Source organism: Hippocampus comes, unplaced genomic scaffold, assembly GCF_001891065.2.
Source record: "Hippocampus comes isolate QL1 unplaced genomic scaffold, H_comes_QL1_v1.1 scaffold158, whole genome shotgun sequence".
In the NCBI taxonomy this organism is placed as follows: domain Eukaryota; kingdom Metazoa; phylum Chordata; class Actinopteri; order Syngnathiformes; family Syngnathidae; genus Hippocampus; species Hippocampus comes.
In genome coordinates this window covers 2,091,422-2,118,356 of record NW_017805548.1, presented here as the reverse complement: position 1 = coordinate 2,118,356, position 26,935 = coordinate 2,091,422, and the positions used below count along the sequence as shown (strand labels likewise).

The following is a 26,935-nucleotide window of genomic DNA, read 5'->3' as shown; positions in this document are numbered from 1 at the left end:
AACATGTACGCAAGCGCGTCTTTTGATTTCAACCAATAAGCGCCGACGCAACGACGTCTCACACACCCGACGTCACACACAACAGCTAAGCTAAGCTAGCCGAGACAACACTCGAAGTCGGACGGACACGTTTTTCTGCCAATCTGTGTTCCCTTTTTGTCCAAATATATTTTTTACGACAACTGTCTTGTCGACGGTGTCTTTTATTCGTTCCACTGGGGTTTAGCAAATGTGTTGATAAAGAGACGAAAATCTCTGCTGTTACTTGTGTTAGTGTCTCAATATGGCTACGCTCGTTAAAGCAAAACAACGAACTCAAACGCGTCTTCGTTCAATGTTGTCAACTAATATCCGGATTAATTTTAGGCAAATTTTCCTCAATTCTCCGGAGAGATTTTCATAAAAATGTGAAAAACCCGGAATTCCGGGAAAATCCAGAGGACTTTCATCTCTGAAATTGTAAACAATGCCCTGAGAAACCGAATGAGTAAGGCCACTCAACTCCAGGCACGTTTAAGGGGGATGAAATGCCCCATTAATATCAGCATGGTCTGCGTGCTCGACGACCTGCAAGAGTACCTGACCACACCACCAGGCACTGATGACATTGTCTTGCGTGGGCTAGGGAGCAGTTATGCTGGACGAGGGACCAGTGGGCCTCAGTGCTGGTCTCTGATGAAAGTTAATTCAGGTTGAATAGAAATGATGGCTGCCAACAATGTTGTAGACATCAAGGAGAGCGCTTACGCTTCAGTCAGTGTTGTCACCAGACGACCTTTGGGTGGTGGCGGTGTTACAGTGTGGGCAGGTGTCTCCAGTCTGGACAGAACTGCCCTACACTTTGTGACAAGCCCCTACTACCTGAATAACATTATTAATCCAGTGATTGTGCCCATACATGAACAACACGGGCCTAATTTCATTTTCCTGGATGACAATGCTCCAGCTCATCAAGGTCGCATCATCAGGGAACAACTGTTGGAGACTGTTGTACCTCAAATGGAATGGCCTGCACGTTCTCCCGACCTGAATCCTATTGAAAACGTGTGGGATCAGCTTAGTCGCCATATTGAGGCTCGAACCGCTGCGCTCCAGAACCTCAATAACCTGAGAGCAGTAAGTGAACTTGTGAACAGCGTGAGACTTTGTCAAGCTGTATTTGATGCTCAAGGGCACATGATGAGTTTTTGAGATGTAGACATTTTTTGTTGTGGTGTACTCACCATTGTTGTTAATTTTTGTTTCCATTAATCTTTAAGATGAGGAAATTACCAGTGTATCCTTCTACTTAAATGTCCTACTTTCATAACATGATATCAGTGTAGCATGAACTTTTTACATTTTTCATAAAGCTCACCTGTAAGCCAACTATACAACTTTTTGTGAGTAGTGTATTTCATGAATTTAGTTGATATTTTTTATGTACTTTGGAAAACGTTTTATTTAAACGTTTTTCAAGTTTTCTTTTAAAACAAAACAAAAAAAAAGTAGAAAAATGAAAAATGTCAGCGCAGCTCACAGTTTATCAAGGAATGTTTTTCATAAAGTTGGTCATAAAGTATGTGTGTAACTATACATCTATTTATTTGATGTATCAATGTGTCTGCCGTGCGATCCAACTACATCGAACTCGCTGGACAAGTTTACATCGATGCTGGCTACACATCGACATGATAATTAGTTATCAAGTTATTGAAATGAATAAGATTGAATCAATTCCATTAACAAAATAATTTGATGTTAAAAATAAATTGACAATATTCTTTTTTTTCAATTCCGTTTTTAATGTTATTTTTAAAATGTCATATTGGGCAGCACCTGGGAATTACGTCAACCATTCAACATAAAGATCACAACAGATCAACATAGATCATCACTATTCGTTGGCTGGCCCAGCCCCTATCCCCCTATGAGTGCCAATTAAATCGATATATATTGCCAAGCCTCGATGAATGAATGGATAGATGGATGGATCACATCAAAATGAAAATGTTGGGTATAAGAATCACAAGTAGACCAACTAACCCTGTATTCACTGTTTGCTGCTGAAACAACCCAGAGGTTATTTGGAACTCCCATTCTTTTGTAGTCGGCCATGAGGTCTATGAAGCTCCATGACTCTTGCCTCTCCTCCTTGTTAATGTTGGGGTTGAAGGACAGACAGTACAGCTCACTGTACTTCTCTAAAAATAGAAGAGCCAGCAAAAAAAAAAAGGATGAAATGCTATGTTTTTTATTATTCAACATGCTATAAAATAATCCACTGTATGTGGCAGAGAACATAAACCAAACATGAAAAACAGGTTAGCGGGTTTCCTGTGTATGCTGCAATAACGAGCAACACAACGGGTTGATGACATGATTGTTGAAGCCTAACTACACAAAAACAAACAAATAAGTCTTTTTGGCTGGTGTCAGCAGGCACAAGTTAAATATATCAATATAATTTATTTATACAAATACATGTAAACACGAAGGAAGCCTAAACAGCTATTGTCATCTTGTGTTTAAAAAGAAAAAAAATACAATGTAGATACAGATGCACAATAACTAATTGGGCTGATAATTATCGATCCAATTTTGGGATAAAAATGACCTCACTTTTATCGGTCTGATAGCAATAAATTAGGCCGACATTGAAACCGGCCTCAAATCCACTAAAGTTGGTGCAGTTATTGTCACTTTAAGAGTCAAAACCTCTGCTGCATATGACATAGGAGGTAATACGGCGTCGCTGCGCGGAACTTCACAAATAACAGTGAGCAGTGTTAACACGGCTTTTAGTTTTACTGGAGCTGTTAATCTGAATCAGGGATCAAGTCTGTGTCCAAATTTCATGGTATGGCGACTGATTAAAATGATTTTTTACATGAACAACCAACCGAAGTCTCCTCAACTCTAAAAACAATATTTATTATAAATATTGATACTTAGGGTAAAAATTTTCATGAGCGTAGGCACCGCATGCTGGGTCCCATTCACTTGAATGAGAGCCACAGCCGAGGCTCCCTCAGCGCCAGTCGTCCCGAAAGCATTCGAAAGCCTGTTTCGGATGCCATATAATGATGATGGCCGTGCCTTTTCTGTTTTAACTGTACTTTTACCTTCGTTGCTACATACTATAACTGTGTGGCCTTAATCAACATTGGATTACAGTACAAAGCGACTTCTAGCAAATTTTCACAGCATTTTCAACATGCCAGACGAGACAAGGCGTTATACCAGCAAGACCTCCATGGATAGTTGCTGGGTTTGGCAGGCGCCATAGGCAGCAGAGGCAACCTAACCAAAAGCGGCTTAAAGCAGCTTATTAAACAAGCAATGGCTAAGCTAATTGCTAACAGTGAGGACAAGTGGTTCAGAAAATGGATGGATGGATAGCAAATGACACTGCACTGTGTCCAACTGTACTTGTTGGAATACAAACGGCCATAGCTCATTGAAGTTGAGCTATGGTGAGGGATATTTTTTTAATCATGTTTTTGTTCTTGGCCCTCTTAAATGTCGTCATATAAAAATGGCCAGTAGCAATAAAATGTTTGGGGTCCTGCCTTTATTGAAAAATATGTGTGTGCCCATGTATGTGTGCAATGGGTATTGTTGAAATGTCACTACTAAGTGAATAATTTTGTGAGTGATTCATTCCTTGAAATAGTACTATTAAATATCCATAAAACACCATGGGTGATAGCAAAATAAAAACCAACTTTATTAATAGGTACTGCTACGCATCACAGCTTTTGAAATTGATTCATCGCCTCAACATCAAGTAGCAAAACGTGACTATACGTTGTCGCCGACCACTTTTTATATACTGCATCATCCTCTGACCCCGCTACATCAGTGTGAAGAGGGGTTGAAATATTTTATTAAGCTGCAACAACTGATATATTTGGAATACACAAAAAGACAACTTTTATCAGTCCAAAGTACTTGGCAGCTGTCTACAACAGCTCTTGAAGAGCTCAACTTTTTTAAATTGTTTTTGTTTTTTGTTTAGTCATATTGTGTTTGTTGTCCTTCGTTTGGACCTGTTGTGGACTTTTTTTTTAGCATTTTGGCCACGCCATTCGTTCAAGGAGAAGAATCTGTATTTGATTGTTGTGCCTTCTTTGCAACACACGTGTACCAGCACTACTTTTGATGGGGTGAAATGTCGGCACTATTTGACGGTCGCCGCTGGATAGCCCCGAGGGCGCTTGTGTTTTTTGCGCCTGACCTGGGCAGCATTTTTCACAGTGCCGTTTTGTTCAGCGGAGATGGCGGGGCTGTTGGACAGTATGCGTTGGTGCGGCTGGATGGATGGCTTGTGGAGCATAGGATGAGGAGAGAGGAGCGTCGGCGCGAAGCGCAGATACGTAACTGGAACTGAGAGTCGGCATTTGGAGATGAAGCCGATTTATATGGGACAGGGGAAGTAAACCAATTTTTTTTTTTTTTTTTTTTTTTTTTTTTTTTTTATCAATGGACGCTACAGCTTCTTCTTTACTTTCAAACTTAAGCTTCTTGCAGGCGTGTGCACATTTTGAGCAGGACGTCTCTGATCCACTGGTGAACGGACACTTTGATTCTCTCCTCTTTCATCTAGAACTGCTTCTAATAAGCATATGCAAGAAAAGTGGTTAAGATTGCATGACTGTCCGCATCTTGTTATATTATTTTGTTATTTTACATTAACTGTTCTTTAAAGCACTTTGCTACATCTGCAGCTGTTGTCAAAGCGCTATGTAAATAAAGATATATTGTACTGCATTGTAATATACAAAAATAAAGTTAACGTTTATCAGTATCGGTTTGGAGAGGTAGGATGTTATCGGTTATTGGTATCGTAGAAAAAAACATTTATCCTGCATCCCAAATTGTGGACATTTAAGGTTACCATGGGTGGTATGTCACGGTCCCCTTCGCCATTCACCTGGATGAGGAGGAAGTGCTTTTGCCCGCCTTACCGAATGGGGAAGTGGGTTGCGCACATATCAGATAGTGTAAAAGACACACAGTTAGCCCTTAAAACACACAAACCTGGTCGTGACAACCTCAATAATGAGGTGTGGACATCAAAACAATCTTTCTCCTGTTGCATGAGAATCTGGATGACCCTGAAATCTTTGCAACGTAAGATCAGCTGACTACCAGTGGGTGTGGTGGGCAACCTCTCCACACTGCTTATCATGCTGTGTAAGAGCTGAAACACAAGACACATTTTAAAACTACAATTCATAGAATGAAAAGATGAAATCTATCCTTTGGAAATTTCAAATGTTTCCAGAAAAAATTAGCTTTCTTCTACACATTAGATCTTGATGGTGATCATTATGGGATGGAGGAGCAGTATATTTCGTTTGGAGTAGAGTCTGACCACAATGGGATTTTTTTGGGCAGATATCAATTCTGGGGGCAATAAATAAATAAATTAATAAATAAAGCTACTAGCCAATAAATCGGCGGTTGTTAGATATATCAGTCAATATATGTAATCAGAACATGGATATCCACAAAATGTGAAGCCAAGTTGCAACCTGTATAGTAGTCATTTATGAACGTTGGACAAGGGACTAACTATGTGAGAGACATGACAGTCCAAGAATTTTGTGGTCATACAGTTTACAAAAGGAGTCGTTATTGTATTGCTGTGTCCAAACACACCCACATACATTATTTTATTTGTTTTTTACAAGGGTTTATGTTCTATTGTCAAATACTGATCTTTCTGAATACGAATGCAATTCTAATTAAGTTGGGACGTTCAATTAAACATAAAAAAAAAAACAATATGATTTGCAAATCATGTTCAACCTATATTTGCTATATTATATTTGTGCTGCAAGAAGGAGAGGTACCGCCGCTCGTTCCTGTCGACCGCTGTCAGGCTATTGAATAGACAGACCTGAAAACCTGGACTCACCCCCACTCACCCATTTTTAATATGCTTATCTTTATTTTTTTTATATTTATTTATATACTTTTTATTCTTGTACTTCTCCCTTTCATAATTTTGCTGCTGTAAATTGGGAATTTCTCCATTGTGAGACAAACAAAGGTTTTCTGATCTTATCTTATATAACTGAATACAGATGCTCCCCAGGTAACGAACAAGATACTTTCCGAAGGATTGTTCGCTGGCTGAATTCGTACGTAAGTTGCTTCAGTGCTATATTTTGTATGGAATGTATGTTTAAGGCTTATATAAGTATGTTTAAGGCTTATATAAGTGTAATAAAATGAAGTTTAACATACTTTTGGAAGATGTACTCGAAGGCTTAAGGAGATGATGGAGGGGGAGAGAGTTCTGTCTCGAACTTCTTCATGGGGACAAGCGTTTCCTCCTCCTCCTCTCACAGCGCCTCACGTCGGTATTAGCGGCGGAAAGAAGTACTACAGTACTCGGAAAAAGGCGCGCAATACAAAATCTGACTGACAGCATCTCTGTCCGAGAACATTTTTCGACATACCTGTACCCGCAAAAATGTTCGTATGTACCGTTGTTCGCAACACGAAAGTTCATAAAGCGGGGAGCGCCTGTACACTACAAAGACAAGATAAAATGTTCAAACTGATAAACTTTATTGTTATTAGCAAATAATCATTGGCATCACATGACTTTTTCTTTGAACAACATTCAAAAAACATTTTGTAACTTACTCAGTTCCACAAATTGTTTCAGCTTTGGAGGTGTAATCCTTTTCCATTTTTGCGTGATGTACAGCTTTAGCTGTTCAACAGTCCGGGGTCTCCTTTGTTGTATTTTACCACACATTTTCAATGGGAGACAGGTCTTGACTGCAGGCAAGCCAGTCTTCCATTGAAACTGTGGTGCATTATGAAGCATAAAATATGACAATGCAGACATTAAATGTCTTGTCTTTATAGTGTAATTAAGTAAATACTGTTTAGGTTAAACATGATTTGCAAATCGTTGTTTTCTGCTTTTATTTATTTTTAACAGGTCCCAACTTAATTGGAATTGGGTTTATATTATAATTTCATATTTCTTTGCCTCATTCACAAGGCATGTACCTACAGTACATGCACTGAAAGGCCCACCGGCTGACCATGCCAGAATTAAACTGAGAGTGAAAGAATTGGGAATAGTGTACTCAGCGTCTACCTCACCGTAGACGCTGTCAATATGTCATGGATTAGATGATGTTATTGCAGTTAATGAAGACCAGCATACGGCTTCCTACTTACCCATGTCTCCTTGCGTGTCTCAGTGTTGTTCTCAATAAACATAGAATGTGTAGCTGAAAGGTAGAACGTCCCAACACTGGCCTTTCTCTGGCCCTTCGACCGGTCCAGGAGACGCACATTTTCCACCTTACACACACACACACACACACACACACACACACACACACACACACACACACACACACACACACACATACAAAAATGTCAGGGATACAGCATTTGTATGATGGAATACCTTGCAACCACCATTATCTTCCTGAATTGTTTCATCTTATTAAATGGATTTTTACATCATTCATTAAGATTGTACAGTAACATTTTGAGTTAAATGTTGCCCACTTGGCATTCTTTGCAGCCTGGTCTTCTTAGAAAGGGAATTCCATCATCTGCAGCCCCTTCTCGAGGTTTATTTTTCCCTAGAAGTGTTCGTTTTTTTGTTTGTTTTTTTCCCCTTGGCCTCCAGTGGGGTTAAGATCAGGGGATGTCATTAAAAACGGTGAGCATATAAAGCCCTTTGAGACTCTGGTGATTAAAGGCTATAAAAATACATTTGACTTGGCTTGACAATTTAGCAGAAATAAACGTGTCTATTTAACAAAACAAAAATTAACACGTCTGAATCTTTAGGCAGAAAAAATGTTCTGTAAATGTCTGAGTTTTCTTGAGTTTTATTCCCATGAAGCACTGATAAGGATAATTTCTTAGTTCTTTATAATAGGTATCCTTTGACGATGTGGTGAGACGACGAACAGGGTGAAAATGGTTCGGAGTAAAATGCAGCGTCACGGTTGGCAGATGCCCGAAGACTGCAGGGACGTAGCCATAATGGGGGATTTTAATGGACGAAAAAAGACATTCACGTTGATAATTGTTGCAAGAAAAATCAATCAACGTACAATGTCTTTATAAGTTAGTATTACGTACATCCCGATTTTTTTTTTTTTTTTTACGAAATCCATTTCATTATCGGACACACCATTGGGGTGTGTGCGGATAGGGTGGGCGATTATTAGGATTGCTCGGATCACATAGAAGAGAAGTGCCATCCTAAAAAAAAAAAAAAAACCTAATAGGCCGTTTGCAGAACTGCACGTCCGCACAGTGAAACCATTGAGCCTGATGCTGCTCGGATACTTGTACCTGCCAACCGGTAACGTTAGTCAATTTAAGAAGCATGGCCACAGATGATGATAATAAACACAAAGTAAGAAAATAAGGAACCGGAAAATCTCGGCATCATCACCATGTAGTTGTTAAAATTTCAAAGATACCTTGGGCGTCCGGATGTGCTCCATCACTGACAACCAAAATGGTGGAGAGAAGTCGGAGACAGCCGCGTCTTCTTTTTATCGTCTGTGATGTTAGAATCTCCGTTTTACGTCAAGTGCTCTGCATTCCATGTGGCTGTTGTTCGGACAATATTCTTATATAGGTCACATAGTTTTCTTTTCTACAGCATGTTCGTCACGACGAAAGAGACCAGACCTGCCACAGCACTCAATTCGCGGTCTTGAAGCTAACCACCTTGCTCCAGTCGTGCTATCCCACTCTGCCCGTACGGCTGCATCTGCCACAGACATGTTAGAGCGCCTTGAGAGGATTGACTCGTTGCTGCGGCACGTGAGAGTCTCCGCCATATTCTATGTGGCAGATCTGCCCTTCAACAATAGTAATGCAAGTACATAGATTGCTCTTTAGAAAGCGAGAACCTACACAGTACACAAGGTTCATGGGTCTCAGTGTCTCACTCTCTCACTCACTCACTACGTCTGTATTTATATAAAATATAAAGATATAAGTAAGTAAGATATCCTTTATTTGTCCCACACTGGGGAAATTTAAAGTGTACAGCAGCAAAATTGCGGGGTAGAAAGAAGAAAAAACAGTGTTTGCATGCACAGAAGTAAATGTTTCAGAAGAGAGTTGTACACAGTTCAGTTTTTGTCAAACTTTTTTTTGTTTTAAACAGAAATTGTACTGCCATATAAATCTATAACATGATACACATAAAACAAACTGGACAGCTCCCCTTGAACAAGGAACGTGTAACAAAACACACAAAAAAATGAATACACAAAGACAAAAACAAAAAAAGAAAAATTCCTCAAATCACGTTAAAATTATATGAAGAATATGAAGAAACAACCTTTTTAAATTCCACACACACTGAATCGTATGCAAAAAAAGTGAAAATTACCAACCAGAGAGAGAGAGAGAGAGCGAGAGAGAGAGAGAGCGAGAGAGAGAGAGAGCGAGAGAGAGAGAGAGCGAGAGAGAGAGAGAGCGAGAGAGAGAGAGAGCGAGAGAGAGAGAGAGCGAGAGAGAGAGAGAGCGAGAGAGAGAGAGAGCGAGAGAGAGAGAGAGCGAGAGAGAGAGAGAGCGAGAGAGAGAGAGAGCGAGAGAGAGAGAGAGAAAGATCTTCTGATTACTTCTTACATGTTTAGGATAAATGTTAACAGGTTAAGAATGGGTGGATAGTTTTCTTCCTCTTTGTGGTCAATAGTTGTGTCTTGTCTGAAAAGACATGAGCACATTGTCAGCTGAGATGACCGCCAATTAACCATTTTGCACAACCCAAAGTTAAAAAAAAGTCAGAGGGGAAGTCAACCCAAACGTTTCCTTTCCAACAATATGTTCTATGGAGCCCAACTAGTTGAAATACAGCATTGTGATTATCATTGCATTTGTGGAACATGATTTATCGTAAGCGGGAAAATCCACTCGCTTTTGTCCATCCCAGGGGGCTACCATTTTGGCAGTTGCTGTTTACCGAAAATGTCATCACCATTGTTCAGGGCTCAGGTCACCACCAATCAAAATCACAGTACCGACAACGTCACCAGCACAAAACTGACAAAGGTTGCTGGTAACTTTAAGCGCCAGGATAAAACATTATGAAAACAAATTGCTTGCAATTGGCAAGGAGAACCTGGAATAAAAATAGTATTCCAGTTGTTAGTTCCGCCCTCTGATGGAGAAGATAATTGCAATGTGACAATTTAACCTGTGTGACAATAAGACGCAGTCTCCCTCGAATATTTATTTTAAAAACAAAATATGTACTTCCTTCCCTTTACGATGTCGAATTAGGCTCGTTACTTTTTTCAGACACTGCAGATTACACCAGAATGTAAAAAGTAAAAATATAAATAATGTTTTTGGAAAGTGGCTTGAAATATGCAAACTATCAGAAAGTACATCCAGCAAAAACATTAAGGGATCCAGGGATGGGTCACGTGACAAGGATTTTCTAATATTCCTTTATCATCAGTCTAAAACGCTTGTATGATGAAGAAAATGTGGGTTTGATCACCTACAAGACCATAATTCTTCCAGCATTTGTTACTAACCCCACTTTTAAACGGAGAACGCCTTTATAGGGTCCTAAAAAAATTGTATCTTAGCTTTCCAGTCAAACTCCTTCCACAGTTCACATCCCTGCCCCATATGACTGCCACAGCAGACATCCCAGATATCATCATCCAACGTCACATTAATGTCTAGCTCCCATTGTCTTTTTATGTGTTGTGTGTTATCTGATGTGTCACTCAACAATTTCTAATACATCAAGTGCACTTGTTTTTTCAGTACACTCTCATTCTGAATCCATCCATTCATCCATTTTCCAATCCGCATATCCTCATGGGGGCATGCCATAGCCTATCCCAGGCGTCATCGGGTAGGAGACGGGGTACACCATGAACTGATTGCCAGCCAATCGCACAGCACACATGGACGAACAAGCATTCGCACTCACAGTCACGCCGAGGTACAATTTAATGTGTTCCATTAACCTATGGTGCATGTTTTTGAAATGTGGAAGGAACCCGGAGCACCTGGAGAAAACCCATGCCGCACGGGGGAGAATATGCCGGAGCCGGAATCGAACCCTGGACCTCTGCACTCGGCGTGCTAACCAGTTGTCCACCGTGCTGCCCTCATTGTGAATCAAGCGTATGAAATGCTTTTCTACTGTATATGTGTTGGCTTCCTTCTGATATGAACTCATTCACTATGTTTTGTTGTATAATTTCTTATTTATATAATGATCCTGTTTGTGGATTTCAGCTCTGCGTTCAACACCATCATCCCGGAGCTCCTCACCCCCAAACTTCTCCAGCTCGGTGTGTCCCCTACGATCTGCCAGTGGATCCTCAGCTTCCTGACGGGACGGACACAACAGGTGAGACTGGGAAGAACAACATCATCAACACACACCACTAGCACTGGAGCCCCACAGGGATGTGTCCTCTCTCCACTGCTCTTCTCCCTCTACACAAACGATTGCACCTCAATAAGTCCAGCTGTCAAACTCATAAAGTTCGCAGACGACACCACGGTCATCGGTCTCATCAAAGATGGCGACGAGTCTGTGTACCGACAACAAGTGGAGCAGCTGGAGCTCTGGTGCAACCGACACAACCTCGGGCTGAACACGCTCAAGACTGTAGAGATGATCGTGGACTGCAGGAAACATCCTTCACCACAGTTGCCCCTCACAATATCCAACTGCCCTGTGTCAACCGTCGAGACCTTCAAGTTCCTGGGAATCACAGTCTCCCAGGACATGAAGTGGGAAGTCAACACCATCTCCATCCTGAAAAGGGCCCAGCAGAAGATGTACTTCCTGAGGCTACTGAGGAAGCATGGTCTGCCACAGGAGGTGCTACGTCAGTTCTACACGGCAGTCATCGAATCAATCCTGTGTTCTTCCATCACGGTTTGGTTTGGGGCCGCCACAAAAAAGGACAAAATCCGACTTCAACGGACAGTTAGGACGGCGGAAAAAAATCATTGGCACCGCCCTACCCACTCTTGAGGACTTGCACACTGCTAGAATCAAAACAAGTGCACGGAAAATCCTCCTGGATCCCCCGCACCCTGCCCACCACCTTTTCCAGCTACTCCCCTCAGGCAGGCGCTACAGATCCATGTGCACCAAATCCAGCAGACACTTAAACAGCTTTTTCCCTCGAGCCATTAACTCCCTAAACAGTCACCGACGTAGTCACTCTTCTTGTACAACAAATACTGCTACTGGTCTCTAAAATAGTTCAATGATTTTCTGCACCAACTGTACAACTGTCATAGTATTGTATTCTACCACTAGTCACTTTAGCTCTGCTTGATACTTTGCACATTGTCTCACAGTTGTCACTGGGTGGTACCACCGCACTACGGTTCACTTACATTACGAAATGTCCTTCCATACCTATTTGTCATGTCCTTGTTTATGATGATGCCAATGCAGCGTGTTATACCGGAGACAAATTCCTTGTGTGTTCTACATACTTGGCCAATAAAGATGATTCTGATTCTGATTTTTAAGTACCTACAGTGATCCTTGAGGGTAGGTTAAAATTGCTGGTTAGTTGGGCAAAACGTTTCACATTTCCTTCAAATAACTGATTCAAATTGCTCAGGTTTTAGGCACAGTCGCTGATGGTGTAGCAGGGTACTCACCTGACTTGTGTGTGGGCAGCGTGGGATCGGATCCCACTCAATGACGGTGTGGATGCGGGTGTGAATGGTTGTTTCTCTCTATATGTGCTCTGTGACTGGCTGATGACTAGTTCAGGGTGTAGTCTGTCTTCTGCCCAAAGTCAGCTGGGATCGACTCCGCCAACTCCCAGAAACCCTCTTAATTTTAAGATTAAGTGGTGTTGAAAATGGATGGATGGATGGATTTTAGGGCCACCTGTTAAAAGCCCTGTCTACTAGAGACAGACAGAACTTAATAATCCCACACATGGATATGGCTAGGCTGAATTTCAATTTTGAAATAATGAGTGATTTTTGTATTTTTAATATCTGTTTCCAAAGGTAATACCCAAAGACCAAAAGAGACACTGGCCCAGGCACAGAACAAACATGCAAGCAGGGATTGAATTAGAACACAATGGTTATTAGATATTTTTAATTCTTTTTTAATTTAAATAAATCAGTAATATTTTAATTTGTAAAATAAAATGATGGCTGCGACTTAACTGAGCCTACGCAGATTTCTGTTGGGGTTTAGCATCCTCCACAGGAATAGTTCATGGGTTCAGCTGTCCCTGTTTGTGCCACGTCAACGTCACTCTTCAACCTTTAGATGGCAGTGTTACAAAAGAAAAATATTTACTGGTTTGAAATCCCAAACAATCTAAAGTACTTGTGCTCATTAGGAACCCAGTGTAATTTGATGAAAGAGGTGGGGGAAAAATGAACTTAATATTTTTATTTAAACATGCAGCAAAATTTCCCAGTACTGACACTGTATTATAGTTCCCAAGTTTAGCGAGTACAGCGTGTGTAGGACATCTCAGCACTACGATTTGTTCACAATCGGGGACGGTTCCAGGATTTTTTCTCTCCTGGGGCTAAAGGGGGCGGGAGGGTTGACTGATACATAGGGGGCGAGGGGTGTGTGTGTGTGTGTGTGTGTGTGTGTGTGTGTGTGTGTGTGTGTGTGTGTGTGTGTGTCAAAAATCATCTATAAATATAATTTGGAATATCCAATAAAATGCTGGAGGGACTTAACAGGGGCCACTCATATTTCTGACAAGCAGGAGCGGCAAGGGTGACACAACACCTCAGTGAGGGGGGTTGGTGTGTGCGTCCACCATTCCTAATCATACCATCCATACTCGGGGTCTCATGAAATAATATTAATGTCCAGAACAATGCCCATCACACTCATAATCAAGCAGGAACAAATATATGTAAAAGCAACAATTTGTTTTACTTAATTTAATATACAATATAATGCCATTCTCTTTGCAGTGGCTTTTGTGTACTACCTTATTGTCTATATCTATCTCATGCACTGAACAGGCAATCAGAATGATCAATTGTCACAGATGGCTGACACCATTTTGCATATTACAATCAATGGCTCATTCATTCAAATCATATCTAGAAAACACAATGACACACAATCTCTTCATGGTTCTAAATGTTTCTTTTATGTTGGTTTATTCCTGCTTGTATTATGAGCATGTGTGCAAGATTGGTATATGTGTGCATTTTATTTCATGAAACTATGACTGTATTTTGTATGATTAAAAAAAATACTTTTCTGCCATGTTGCTTACTTGCTGTGATGTGGAAGTAATGATTTTGGCTGATGGTGACTGGACGAATTGAATGTTCTTTACCTAAAACAAATTATTTTAGAGTTTGCGGTCAATTGTACATTTATTCTTTAACTATGCAGTTAATATATATATTTTTTAAATGTGTCAGAGTATCAAGGGGTCTAAGAAATTTAAGAATACTGCATCCATGTGAAAATAGCAGAATAGTACCAGGTATTGTATGGAATTGACCCCTTGGTCACCCTGTAGCTCCCCCCCTGCTGACAGGGGCTATACCGCACCCCCAACCACCTCTTGAGCGCCTGCACACAATCGAGAAGTTGCTGGTTTCGAATCTTGACGGAAGTCTTCTGTCTGGAGTCTGACTTGTCTGCTTGTGCGCGTGGTGGGTTTGAGAGACAGGGAAAGCGTAGGCGTGTCTCAGGTGGCGCTTGGAGAAAGGCTGTAGAAGTGGTTTACATTTCGTCCGAGCCGGAGCAGGTGAAAGCTGCGTGAGGCTGCTTGCTCAGAATAAATCCTTCTTAGGTCTGCTGAGGACGGTAAGTTCAACCTCACGTGTTTCTTACTACTTTAGCTACTGTTGTCTTTTTGAACACGGATAACTTTAACAGCGATTCATACTTAACCTGTGACGTTATATGAGCCGTGTTGTAATTGAAAATGACACTATGTCAATAAATGTTTTACAATCCCTCCGGCCCCTCTTTGATATGGAAATAAAGGTTTGCGAAACATTTGACGCAAAGTGGTATAACTCTTTAAGATGATGTGAAGTCAAAGAAACCATATATTTTACCAAACCTGAAATTCTCGGCTGGAAAATGTGACGATGGAAATGTGCGTTTTGCTGTTTGTCGGTAAAGGTAGGGGCTGTGTTAACAACACTCCGCAGTACATGTTTAGAAATTAAGTAACTTCACGTGTAAAATTTGGAATACATTAAAACCATGTCATTAGTCTGAGGGTATGGCAGTGTACTGTACGTTTGAGTGGCGACATTATGAAGAATTGTTTTGGGGTCGCTATGGTGCTCGATGCAATGCCAAAGAAGACCTACTGTATGAAGGCGACAGTTGTGTTGCTCTTGTGAGATATTTGAATTCCCAGAGCTCCCCAATTTGTCAGGATATGTCAACGAATGATATGTCCAGCGAAGATTCAATAAAACCCTTTCTGACAATGTTAGCATTTAAGAAACAGCTCTCACTCAATGCAGTTCATTATTGCTGTCCTGTCCATCTGATACATTCTTTCAAATCAATGTTGTCTGCAAATGAGAATGGCTGAGGTCTGTGGCGTTGTGTTTTTAAGCCAGTGATTTCCAACGAGGCTGGCGTGACACACTCGAGAGAGATCCTCTGGGATCAAGTGGGAATCCGGAAATTCTGCAACCTCAATTTATTTCTCTGAAATAATTATTAATCAATTATACAGTGCAAAACAAGTTGGGGAAATCTTGAGGAAATTGTTGCCCCTGAATTTCATATTTGATTTTTAATTCTTTTTTTAATTATATATTTGTTTACTTTTGAAGGCAAAAAAAATGTTTTATATATATATATATATATATATATATATATATATATATATATTTGTTCTTCAACCTATGCACGTGATGTATAGTGACGGTCAGAGCAACTCATTGCTCAATTGGATGTCACAAGGTACAATAAACCATTCTTAAAAAGAATAAGTCATGGCTTCCTGTGGGTGTGTCAGCTCTGTGTTGAATGAAATGGCCCAAATTTAACACCGAGTGAGTAAATGAATGGATAATGCCAGACGAGCTTATCATCAGTTCAGTGTTTATATTTTGGGTGACATTTTTGTTTTGGTGGTGTGCAGCATCGGCGTCATTAGGCCTATTTTAGGGAGGCTTCAGCCTCCCTAAAAATGTCTTTAGCCCCCCCTAAATAATTTCATTGCATTATTAAAAAAAAAGTATTATTTATTTTTCCTTTACTTTTGCTAATATATTGCATCGAATTCAATGTAATGTGGCCATTTTCAATTATATTTCGATAACCTGCCATTATTGTAATGTTAAATCTCCCAGGTTTCCTGAACGCAGCAGGTGTTGCGTTAGCATTTGACGTGTGTGTCACCATCGCCACATCAAATGCTAACGCAACAACTGACAGTTCATTGCCGAAAGTCAGGTTGAGTCGACAGGATGGATATTCGACAGTTTTTTAGAAAGGTAAATTAAGTATTCAATTCATCCATGCTGGTAAAACTAGTGACTATAGTCCGCTAAAATATCTCCAGTAGCAGCAGAAACTGCACTGTAACAGTTCCTGTAAGTAGCTGCTCATGTGAAAGGTCCTTTAGTGCACTGCGTCGGCTTCACTCATGGCTGCATCAAACAATGGGTCAGAAAAGACTTCACAGTCTTGCAGTCATGTCCATTGAAAAGAACACACTTGAGCATATCAGTCACAACAGAGTGATTGACCGATTTGCAACTCTTAAAAACAGAAGGCTTTCTTTGATGCTTCCACCCACCAAGTGAATGGACAGTCTTGGAGATGGGCAGAGAGGCAAAGTAACTAAGTGTAAAAGTACTCAAATTGAGTATTTTGTTTTTGAGTATTTTGTTTGAGTTTAATACTACTTCTTTTACTACTTTTACTAAAGTTATTTTTTCAACAAGTATTTTACTTTTACTTGGGTACAATCATTTAATACTTTTTGTATTATTTTATGAGTATAAGAATTTTTAACTGTGAAGAATGGCACATTGTTATATTTTTTTTAATAATTTTTGTTGGTGATAAATGTGTGAATCTTCCATTTGTTGTTGGACAGTATTAAAGCATTCAATTTTCCTGAAAGTGGAAAGGCAATTTATTTATTCTAGATAGCTGTAAGACAATTATTTTATTGCCCACTACATTCAACTGTACTGTGTTGACACAATAATGATACTTTATTTATATAACACCAAAATCACGGCAGACATCTCAAAATACATAGTCTTCTGGGGGCTAAGCATATATTCATACATTTTGGGAGAGAGGAATATAGGCCTACTGTCATATAGGTTATGTTATCGGGCATCCTTTTAATTCCCTTGAACAACCAAGATTGAACTTTTGAACTCTTTATAATTTCTATTATCTAGTCCAGTTAAAGTCCAGGGGAGGAAGCCCCATCATAGTAAAGAGGATACTAATGTGACGTGTGTAGTTCTTCATAGCCTCTTCATTTTGCTCTCAAAGTGCACGGAATTGATGGATTTTTAATAGAATGTAGAAAAAATTTCTCCCGGGGGGGCCATGCCCCCGGACCCCCCTAAAGGGGCCGTGTTCCCCTTGGGGCTAAGCCCCCCTTGTTCTTGAAACCTAGTGACGCCCCTGGTGTGCAGTGAGATTTTACGACTGTAAACTGGTCTTGGCTCAATAAAGGTTGGGAAACATTGCAATCGTGCACCACCCGGGGTGTAGTGGGCGTGGTACGCGGGGGTACGCCGTCCACCCACTTCTCCCGACTTCCACATTCAATTTTTATTTCGGTTTTAGCCCTAATGCGAGTTATGCTTAATAACGTTGGCCTGTGATTATTTTGGAGTAGTAAAACATTAAATTTAACGTTAGTTCAACTGGTGTTGAAGCCTATGATTGATGTTCTGTATGTATATATAGAACATCCCAGAATCGCGTACACCCACTTAAAAAATCCCCACTACACCACTGTGCACCACCAGTGTATACGCTGAACATTGGTGCTGTCACAGTATTTCAAGTTGCATCACAAGTTGTTCTTCGCATTGTCCTATTCTTCTATCAAGTGTTTAGAAACAGCAATTATACACTGTTGAGATCCCTCATGTGATAAGAGGGTGACACTTTTTAGAATAGCAGCACGGTGGCCGACTACTTAGCCCTCCACCTCACAGTACAGATGTCCAGGTTTCGATTCGGGGCTCTGGCCTTGCTGTGTGGAGTTCGCATGTTCTCTCTGTGCCTGTTTGGGTTTTCCCCGGGTACTTCGCTTTCCTCCCACATTCCAAAAACATGCATGGCAGGTTAGTGAAACACTCTAAATCAGGGGTGCCCATTACGTCGATCCTGATCTACCGGTAGAACTAAGAAAGGTCCCAAGTAGATCCGAGGAGCGTCGAGGAGGAAAAAAAACAAACAACCATTTGTCTGTCTTTGTACATGTTAGTAATATATTTTTGTACATGTTAGTAATATAATTTTTTGTGTTAATGTACGCTGCACCCTAATCATCCTATCAGTCTCCGGAAGTTGTTAGCACTCAGCAGTCTGCAATTGCAGCTTGTGATCAGAGCTGTTGCGCTCTATCATTTATCGTCATTATTCTCATTCAGAGTTTGCTTCGTGTACAATTCACCGAGGGCACGGGCAAAGAATAGGAAACTAGGAGGGCCCAGGGGAGCACTTTAAAACTCTACGTGTGAGCTACGATAGTTAACAGGCTGCAAAAGTGCATCGCATGTCTCAGTTTCAGGCTGTTTCTCATCATGGCGTGTGTGTGTGTGTGTGTGTGTGTGTGTGTGTGTGTGTTTGTGTGTGTGCGTGCGTGCGTGCGTGGATGTGCGCGCGTGTGTGCGCGCGCCGTGTGCCGGTAAGGGTAGATCCCAGGAGGTTAGCTGATCGAAAAGTAGATCTTCGGTCCAAAAACTTTGGGCACCCCTGCTCTAAATAGTCCCCAGGCGTGATAATTGAAAATGAAGTTTTAAGTGATGGAATTGGTTGTGTTAGTGGAAGAGGCAAACAAAAATGCCTTGTCAATGTGCCACAGAAAATCAATCACTCTGATAATATTTGGAAAACTAGCAACCGCATAATAGCCATGTTTTGTGTAATTTAACTCTGTATGTTGGGTAAGGATATGACAAGGATTGTCATGATCTCATAATAATTGTAGATTTGAGCAATCTAATTAATTATTCTATCAATTAATTGAAAAATCAAGATACAATTTTATTTTGCATCAAAGCGTATTAGAAAACCATTTTTCATGATTACTGTTTATTAACTGATTATTATTGTCTATTAAATATTGTGTAGCGATAAAAACAGCTCAACAACAATTCAGTAATATCACACGAGTGGGATTGATCTTGTACTTCCCAAATGTTTTAAAATTTGATTCAGTTTTGATTCAGTCATTGTTTTCCAAAGTAAAAGCAGATGTTCACAAATGTCTTTGTTTTTTCTTAAACTCAAAAGATAATCAGTCTGCTTTTATTACACATCACAAAATCCGAGAATAATTACTGTTGAAAGGCCGAAATGAGAGCAGATGGAAATTTTTTAAGTGAAACAACTGCTCTTAACTATTACTTGATAATTAAAATAGTTGTAGCTCACTTAATTAATTTGATACTCAACTAATTTTGATACCTCCCAAACACGTCTATCCTGCATAACACTGCGTTTAAAACCCACAGCAAAAGTGCTATGGGAGTGGCCAACACCAATTGCCACAGTGCGGCAAAATGACCCAGGTGCACTGAATTGCAGTGCTGAAGTTTTTAAACCCCCCACCATCACCTCCATGTTCAATGTCGCTTTACTGCAAGCAAAGCTACAAATGTTTTTTTTCACGTCAAATCTTGTTGCTTGTTCAGTTCAAGTGTGCAGTTCAACCTGTGTGTGGGCGCGCGCGTGTGTGTGTGTGTGTGTGTGTGGGTGTGTGTGTGTGTGTGTGTGTGGGTGTGTGTGTGTGTGTGTGTGTGGGTGTGTGTGTGTGTGTGTGTGTGGGTGTGTGTGTGTGTGTGTGTGTGGGTGTGTGTGTGTGTGTGTGTGTGGGTGTGTGTGTGTGTGTGTGTGTGGGTGTGTGTGTGTGTGTGTGTGTGTCTGTAGAGTTGTTGGTACGGTGAGAGGGAGTGACATTTTTGCAGCTGAATGTGGATGGAGTTATATTGCGCTCTCTGCTCAGACTTGCAATTTGAAGCAAGAGTCTGCTATGATGATTGATGGAGCTTGAGTATGCAGAAAAATAGTGTTCTAAAGTCCCAAATTGCCTCTCAATCTTCCTCCCTTCCAAAAGAAAAGGTTTTAAAACAGTTCTGCTGATCACTGTATTTGTAATGAACAAGTTAATTACATAAAGACATGATAATTGTAGCTGAGTATTACTGTTAAACATGATGCAGTTTTTCAACTTAATTTTACTTAATTGTTTTACGGAGTTGCAATGGCAGCGGCTGGCTGAATTTCGCTTACACCCGGAAACGCATATTTTGGTTGTGAAAGCTCGAGTTACGTGACACGTCATTTTTGATTGGCTGGTACATCTGTGAAAGTGCGATGCCATACACCTGTGATTTAAATTTCGAATCACAGCAAAACTAACGGCTGACAGCGGGTCACCCATGGAAACTAGTTGCCAAAACCTGCACGCTGCGCGACAGTTCAATTGGGTTCAGCTGCACCGTGTGCGGTGGGCCTTATAGTAAGTGAATGCACCATTTAGCGCCCAATATTTGGGAACTTGAAATCTGTTAAATAATGCTAGTTGTATTTTAATATCAAATAAAATAATTCTAAAATTGAACCATTTTCTAATCCGCTTATCGTCACAAGGGTCGCGGCCATGCTGGAGCCTCTCTCAGCTGTCTTTGGTCAGTAGGCGGGGGACACCCTGAACTGGTTGCCAGCCAATTGCAGGGCACACATAGACAAAAAAAAACAAAAACAAAAAACATTCACACTCACAATCGCAATTTGCTCATTCAGTGCCAGCCATTTTCAGACCCATCTTTACCCTACCACGTATGAAAATAATTAAAGACGTACCTGGGATTGAATGCCTGGATTCTTAAAAAACACATCTTTGGCATTGAATGAGCTCGGGACAATTTAGAGCAGAGGTGGGCAAACTACGGCCCGCGGGCAGGATCCGGCCCGTTGGTCTTTTTAATCCGGCCCGCCAACGGTTGGTACACAATTAAGGTTCGATATGAATGATTGCATTCATTTCATTTGGACTTGTAATGACAGGTATTTCAACGGCAGGTGGCGCAGTAACTTGAAGTTGCAGAGCACAGGGAGGGAGGTGGAGACAAAGAGACAGGGAGAGAAAGAGGGAGAAATCTTATCTATCACCTGCGGACCTCTGTCAAACGGGAATTTTCGAACCCGGTAAAAACAAAACAACTTATGCATTAAACTTTCTACTACTATATTACATTAACGATCGATTCATAACAACAGAAGTTCCAGTAGCCATACAGAAGCCCGCAGTAGCGCCAACTCCAGCAACCCCCGCTCGATACGACGGAATAAGTTTGTCTGCGCTGCCGCTATTTTCTATCATTGGATCCAAAACGGCGACATGCAAGTGACTCTTGATTGCAGTGAGTTTTACTGGAATTGCGAAAGTTTTTAATTTCATTCATTTACATTTACGTCCTGTAGATCATGGCATCCAAACGAAGAGGTCATGATCGTGGAAGAGAAAGTGATATGTATTTGATTAAATGAAGAAGCGGGTTACAAAGTACGAAATATTACGGAGACTCTTGGAGTCGGAAAGACTCAAATCTACGAGACTTTGAAAAACAATAAAGCGATTCTGGCAATTTCCATGCTCAGAGTGAATTGCTTGCAGCTCGACGGACAGTCGAGTCAATGAACGTTTCCTGGAATGGTTTGACTGTTATCTTGTTGAAAACTTCTGCAAACTGGATTGCTAATAAGAGATAACAATTCTTATAACAATAACAATTCTTTCCTGACGATATATTTAACCAGATACTTTTGCAATAAACAAGAATATTATTTGTTTATTGCTGTTTGTTTTAAATGCCACTGACATTCTGAATCATAATAGAGCAAAAATAATGTGTGTACATCCTTTTAAAATAGAATTATCTTTTTATTCTCAGCGATATGGTACTGTACATCACCATTGAAATATAGAAATAAAATATCTTGGATGAATGAATAAAAATTCAATCAAATAAAAAGATTCAAGCTTTGTTAATTTTTAACAACATTCAACAACATTCAACAACTATCAACACGACTTTCAGTCATGGCCATAGGTTTTGAGAATGGGTATTGGTTTTCACAAAGTTTGTTGCTTCAATGTTTTTAGATGTTTTTCTAAGATGTGACTATGATAAACTGAAATAATTACAAGCATTTCATGAGCGTCAAAGGATTTTCCAGGCAATTACATAAAGTTTTTGTAACGAGTCAATATTTGCAGTGCTGACCCTTCTTTTTCAAGACCTCTGCAATTCTCCCTGGCATGCTGTCAATTAATTTCTGGGCCCGGAAGCTTTTTTCACAGCAACTGAAATGCTCTCTTTAAAAGCTTAATTAAACTTGTTTTTATGGCAGAGGGACTTTGCAATTTATTAATATCCTTCTGATCACTCTTCAAAGCATTCTGGAGTACTTGCAAATTGTCATCATAAAAAAATAGGCAGTAGACTTCGTGAAAATTAATGCATGTGTCATTCTCAAAACTTTTGGCCACTGCTGTACACCACATACAGTGCTATCTGTGGTGGCAGAAGAAAATAATGTCTCTTATTTCCTTCCTTTCCTCCTTCCTGGACAATTTATCTTAATTTTTCTATTTTTAAAATTCTGTCAGGAACATTAAAGCTAGACTGCGCGTGGGAGTGTTTTACTGTGTATACACTACTCCCAAAAAGTTAGGGATATTTGGCTTTCAGTTGAAATGTATGGAAAATATAAAAACTTCACGTGACAGTGATATCATATCATGAAAATGCGACATTTAAGTAGAAGGATGCCCTGGTAATTTCCTCATCTCAATTCATTGAAACAAAAGTTAACAACAATGGTGGGTACACCACAACAAAAAATTTCAACGTCCCAATAGCTTGTCATGTGCCCTTGAGCATCAATTACAGGTTGACAACCACGTCTCATGCTGTTCACAAGTCGACTTATTGTCTGTTCAGGCATAGCATCCCACCCTTCTTGAAGGGCAGCCCTCAGGTCATTGAGGTTCTGGCGTGCAGAGGTTTGAGCCGCACATTTTCAATAGGATTCAGGTCTGGAGAAAGTGCAGGTCATTCCATTTGAGGTACACCAGTCTCCAACAGCCGTTCCCTGATGATGTGACCTCGATGAGCTGGAGTATTATTGTCCATTAAAATGAAATTAGGCCCGTGTTGTTCATGTCGGGGCACAATCACGGGATTAATAATGTTATGTGGGTTGTATGGTCGTCTGGTCTTCTAGCACACACACCACCCTGATGTAAGCTGTTTCCAATGGTCTGACGTAACACTTGGGTGCCTCTCACCTCCCTTAAACATGCCTGGAGTTGGGTGGCATTCATCATCCTGTTTCTTAGGGCATTGTTCACAAAGTAGCGGTCAAAATATGAACAGCCTGATGACGACTGTTTAAACACCAGCTCTAATTGAACCAGGACATTTATTGGTCGCTTCATACATACATACGTTTGATTGCTGTTAGTTATAGTCTGCGCGTTATTGGACATCTTTATCTGGTGATGAAACTTCATTTTGTGGCACGGTTAGCCTCAAGTACAGTTGCACTGAAGCATGGGGAATCTCGGCGTGTAGCCAGGTTTCCGTCCTGAATGAAATGCAACAATGATTTGTGTTTCCTGACGGGCCATCAGCTTTGTAGGACATTGGGGAAACCCTGGATGGCTGGATGGCAATTGACGTTGACAGCACTCCTTGTTAGGTTACCCATTGATATCACTTCAGGTTAATGGCGCTCAAAGAGTTAAAGATGAGGAGGAACATTTTTTTAACACTAACATATTGCTATATTTTAATCAACTGGGTTACGTGCATTGTATTGTTGCCATTGTGGGGTTGTGGCAAACGTGTCATGGTCTGTTGCTTGAGTACTTCTATTTTCGAGGTTGTGAACATGTCACTCTGATCATGAGTGTGGAATGTGTGTGAGAGAGAGAGAGAGAGAGAGAGAGAGAGAGTGTGTGTGCTGTTCGTGTTCTGGCATCACTACAGTCATATAGTAGATCCGTGTTGTATAAATTTGAGTTTACTAACAGCTCCTGTGACCCTTGGAAGATGTTAAAATGTATTGGTTTCAACATAACGTTTAGTATAGCTAGGCAGCAAGCCTCGTCATAAGCTAAATAGTTGGCCTTGCCGTGGCGCCTCATTTAACACCTTCCATCCATCCATTTTCTGATCCGCTTATCCTCACAAGGGTAGCGGGGTGTGCTGAAGCCTATCCCAGTTGACTTCAGGCAGTCAGCGGGGGACACCTTGAACTGGTTGCCAGCCAATCGCAGGGCACATGTAGACGAACAACTATTCCCACTCACAATCACACTTAAGAATAATTTAGATCAGGGGTCACCAACATGGTGCCCGCGTGCACCAGGTCGCCCGTGAAGACCACCTGAGTAGCCCGCCAGTGCCTGGACATTGTGATTTGCTAGTAGAAATTATGATTTAAAAATGCAAACACTGGCAGTATTGTGAGACATTTTTAAACACGATCAAAGTCTGACAATTTAAATCATCAAATATTAAAAGTAACTTGCTCATATTATTGAAGGTATTTTGGACAAATATGTTATTACAGACGTGCATCAATTTGGTAGCTTTTCACACAATCAGTACACATGAAGTTGCTCTCACCCCCAAAAATGTTGGTGACACCTGATTTAGATTGTTCCATTAACCTACCATGCATGTTTTTGGAATGTGGGAGGAAACCTGAGTACCCAGAGAAAACCCACGCAGGCACGGGAAGAACATACAAACTCCAGACAGGAAGGCTGGACCTTGCACCTCTGCACTGTGAGGTCGACACGCTAACCAGTCGACCACTGGGCCGCAAATACTGCATGCATTTCACATTATGGGGTGAGTGAATTCTAAACTAGTGATGAAAATGTTTATACACACTATGGCGACAATATCAGGACCATCTATCCATTTTCTGAACCGCTTATCCTCACAAGGGTCGCGGGGCGTGCTGGAGCCTGTTCCAGCTGTTGTAGAGGAGGGGATCTGCCCAATTCCTTAAGGCCCTCCTTGGACACAGGTTCTTTTATTTCTCTATAAGGTGGAAGCAGACCCAACACCACGTCGTCTTTTCTTCAGTTCATCACAACGCAACACGAATCGATTCGGGCTTCTGAGAGTTTCAGATCTCGTCAGCAAGCGTAGAAAAAATGCAGTCATGAGAATATATAGGGACAATATGATAATGAGAGGCGGGCAGTTATGCCTCCATGCAAATCCTGGAAACAAAGAAATGTACATGTCATCTGACCCGGTCTAGTTGGAAAAAGTTATGAGTGGTGAGGTGAGACCAGATCACCACTACCCACTATTGTCTTCAGTCTGATCTTCGGTGTGATGGCAGGAACACAGATGCTTGAGATAACAGTTACTCTTTTGATGTCAAACATGTCCTCTGGAGGGGGCCCTAAAAGTGGTGGGGGTCGAGGGGCACTAAAGGTGATTGTAATCACAGTGAGCAGTAAATACCTCCAACAGCATTCTACATTCTTTGGTTTCGTGTTTGAACAGAACCAACAACAGAGAGGGGCTAAATAAAATCACAGTAAGGAACAAATTCCTTAACAATCCCTCTCTTGATCACAATTAATATTGTGATCACAAAATCATCTATGTCAAAACCTCTTGTCAAAAGTGGAACAACCAATCCTATCTTGTGCAAAGCACTACCTACAACCGGAAATAGAAGTCTTAGTAAAGCTTGACACCAATCCCCCACGTCAGTGTAGGAATGGAGACCAAAATGACCGGTTTAATCAGAAAGATCTGTGTTATTAGTTCTGGGCCGCCTGAGTACTTTATCTTGGTTTCACGTCCAGTTGTCCTTCCGAATGTCACTTTGAAGTTGGAGATGCTTCTTGGGGCTGTTGCTTTCCATCCAGGTAGACAGCATGACAGGTCCTTTGTGTCACTATGTGTGGTCCCATTCAACTCAGCTGGTGCCATTCCCGCTTTAAGGCCCTCAGATGCATCTGCTCAGGACACGTCTGTGGCTTCGCAGCCAGCACATGAGGGATGTCCACACCGGTCATGTCTGCTCCTTGAATTGAGGGACGAGAACACTCAATGAGTCTATTTTTGCTTTATGGGGAATAGAATTTTCTGTTGGAGAGTGCCCGGTTCCACGGATTGCCATGGAGCGTGGAACTCCTGGTCACGTTCCATCTTCAAAGGTGTGAAACCTGTGGCGGAATTAATAGTGGGCCTCCTGGTGAGCAGCGCAAGTGGCAGCGCCTCATCCCAATCCAATTTCTCCGACGTCATCACCATAGGAGTTTTTGATATAAGCCTCTGATTCATTGGTTCGAGCTTACCTTGAATTGCAGATGAAAAACCCATGCCTCCCAAATTGGAGTCTTCAATTTAGTTGCTGACAAGACTGGATGTCCATCAATTTCATGCCGATACAAACCAGTCTCATCCCCGGCCGCCCGGTTAGTTCTTCTCCTCCGGGATGCCCTCTCTTGGTCTGAAATAAGGTGGTTAGTTGGGAAAACATACATTTTCCAATTCTTGATTCCACTACCATCACTGACTAACTCAAGTCGTAGTCTGCTGTCTCTTTATTCATCTTGTCTGCTTTGTCATTTCCTACTTCTACGTGCGAAGTCCTTCTAATATGTGCCCTGCAGTTATTACGTACTTCTTTTGGTTTTAGCGGGGCCTG

The 26,935-nt window shown here is 41.0% G+C and overlaps 2 protein-coding genes across 4 annotated transcripts in view; one reads left to right on the top strand and one right to left on the bottom strand.

Moving 5' to 3' along the window:
• mtmr7b (myotubularin related protein 7b) overlaps positions 1 to 8,752 on the bottom strand; it is a 28,770-nt gene extending 20,018 nt beyond the window's left edge. For both annotated transcript variants that reach the window (XM_019879695.1, XM_019879696.1), the window contains exons 1-4: positions 8,463 to 8,752; positions 7,192 to 7,317; positions 5,023 to 5,185; positions 2,026 to 2,183 (exon numbers count right to left, since the gene is read on the bottom strand). In XM_019879695.1, coding sequence (XP_019735254.1) covers positions 2,026 to 2,183; positions 5,023 to 5,185; positions 7,192 to 7,317; positions 8,463 to 8,486 — 471 coding nt within the window. In that variant the 5' untranslated portion in view covers positions 8,487 to 8,752. The remainder of the gene's footprint in view (positions 1 to 2,025; positions 2,184 to 5,022; positions 5,186 to 7,191; positions 7,318 to 8,462) is intronic.
• A 5,830-nt stretch (positions 8,753 to 14,582) lies between these two features.
• Positions 14,583 to 26,935, top strand: part of mtus1b (microtubule associated tumor suppressor 1b) — a 100,486-nt gene continuing 88,133 nt past the window's right edge. For both annotated transcript variants that reach the window (XM_019879668.1, XM_019879665.1), the window contains exon 1: positions 14,583 to 14,809. The gene's annotated coding sequence lies outside the window, so the exon portion shown is untranslated. The remainder of the gene's footprint in view (positions 14,810 to 26,935) is intronic.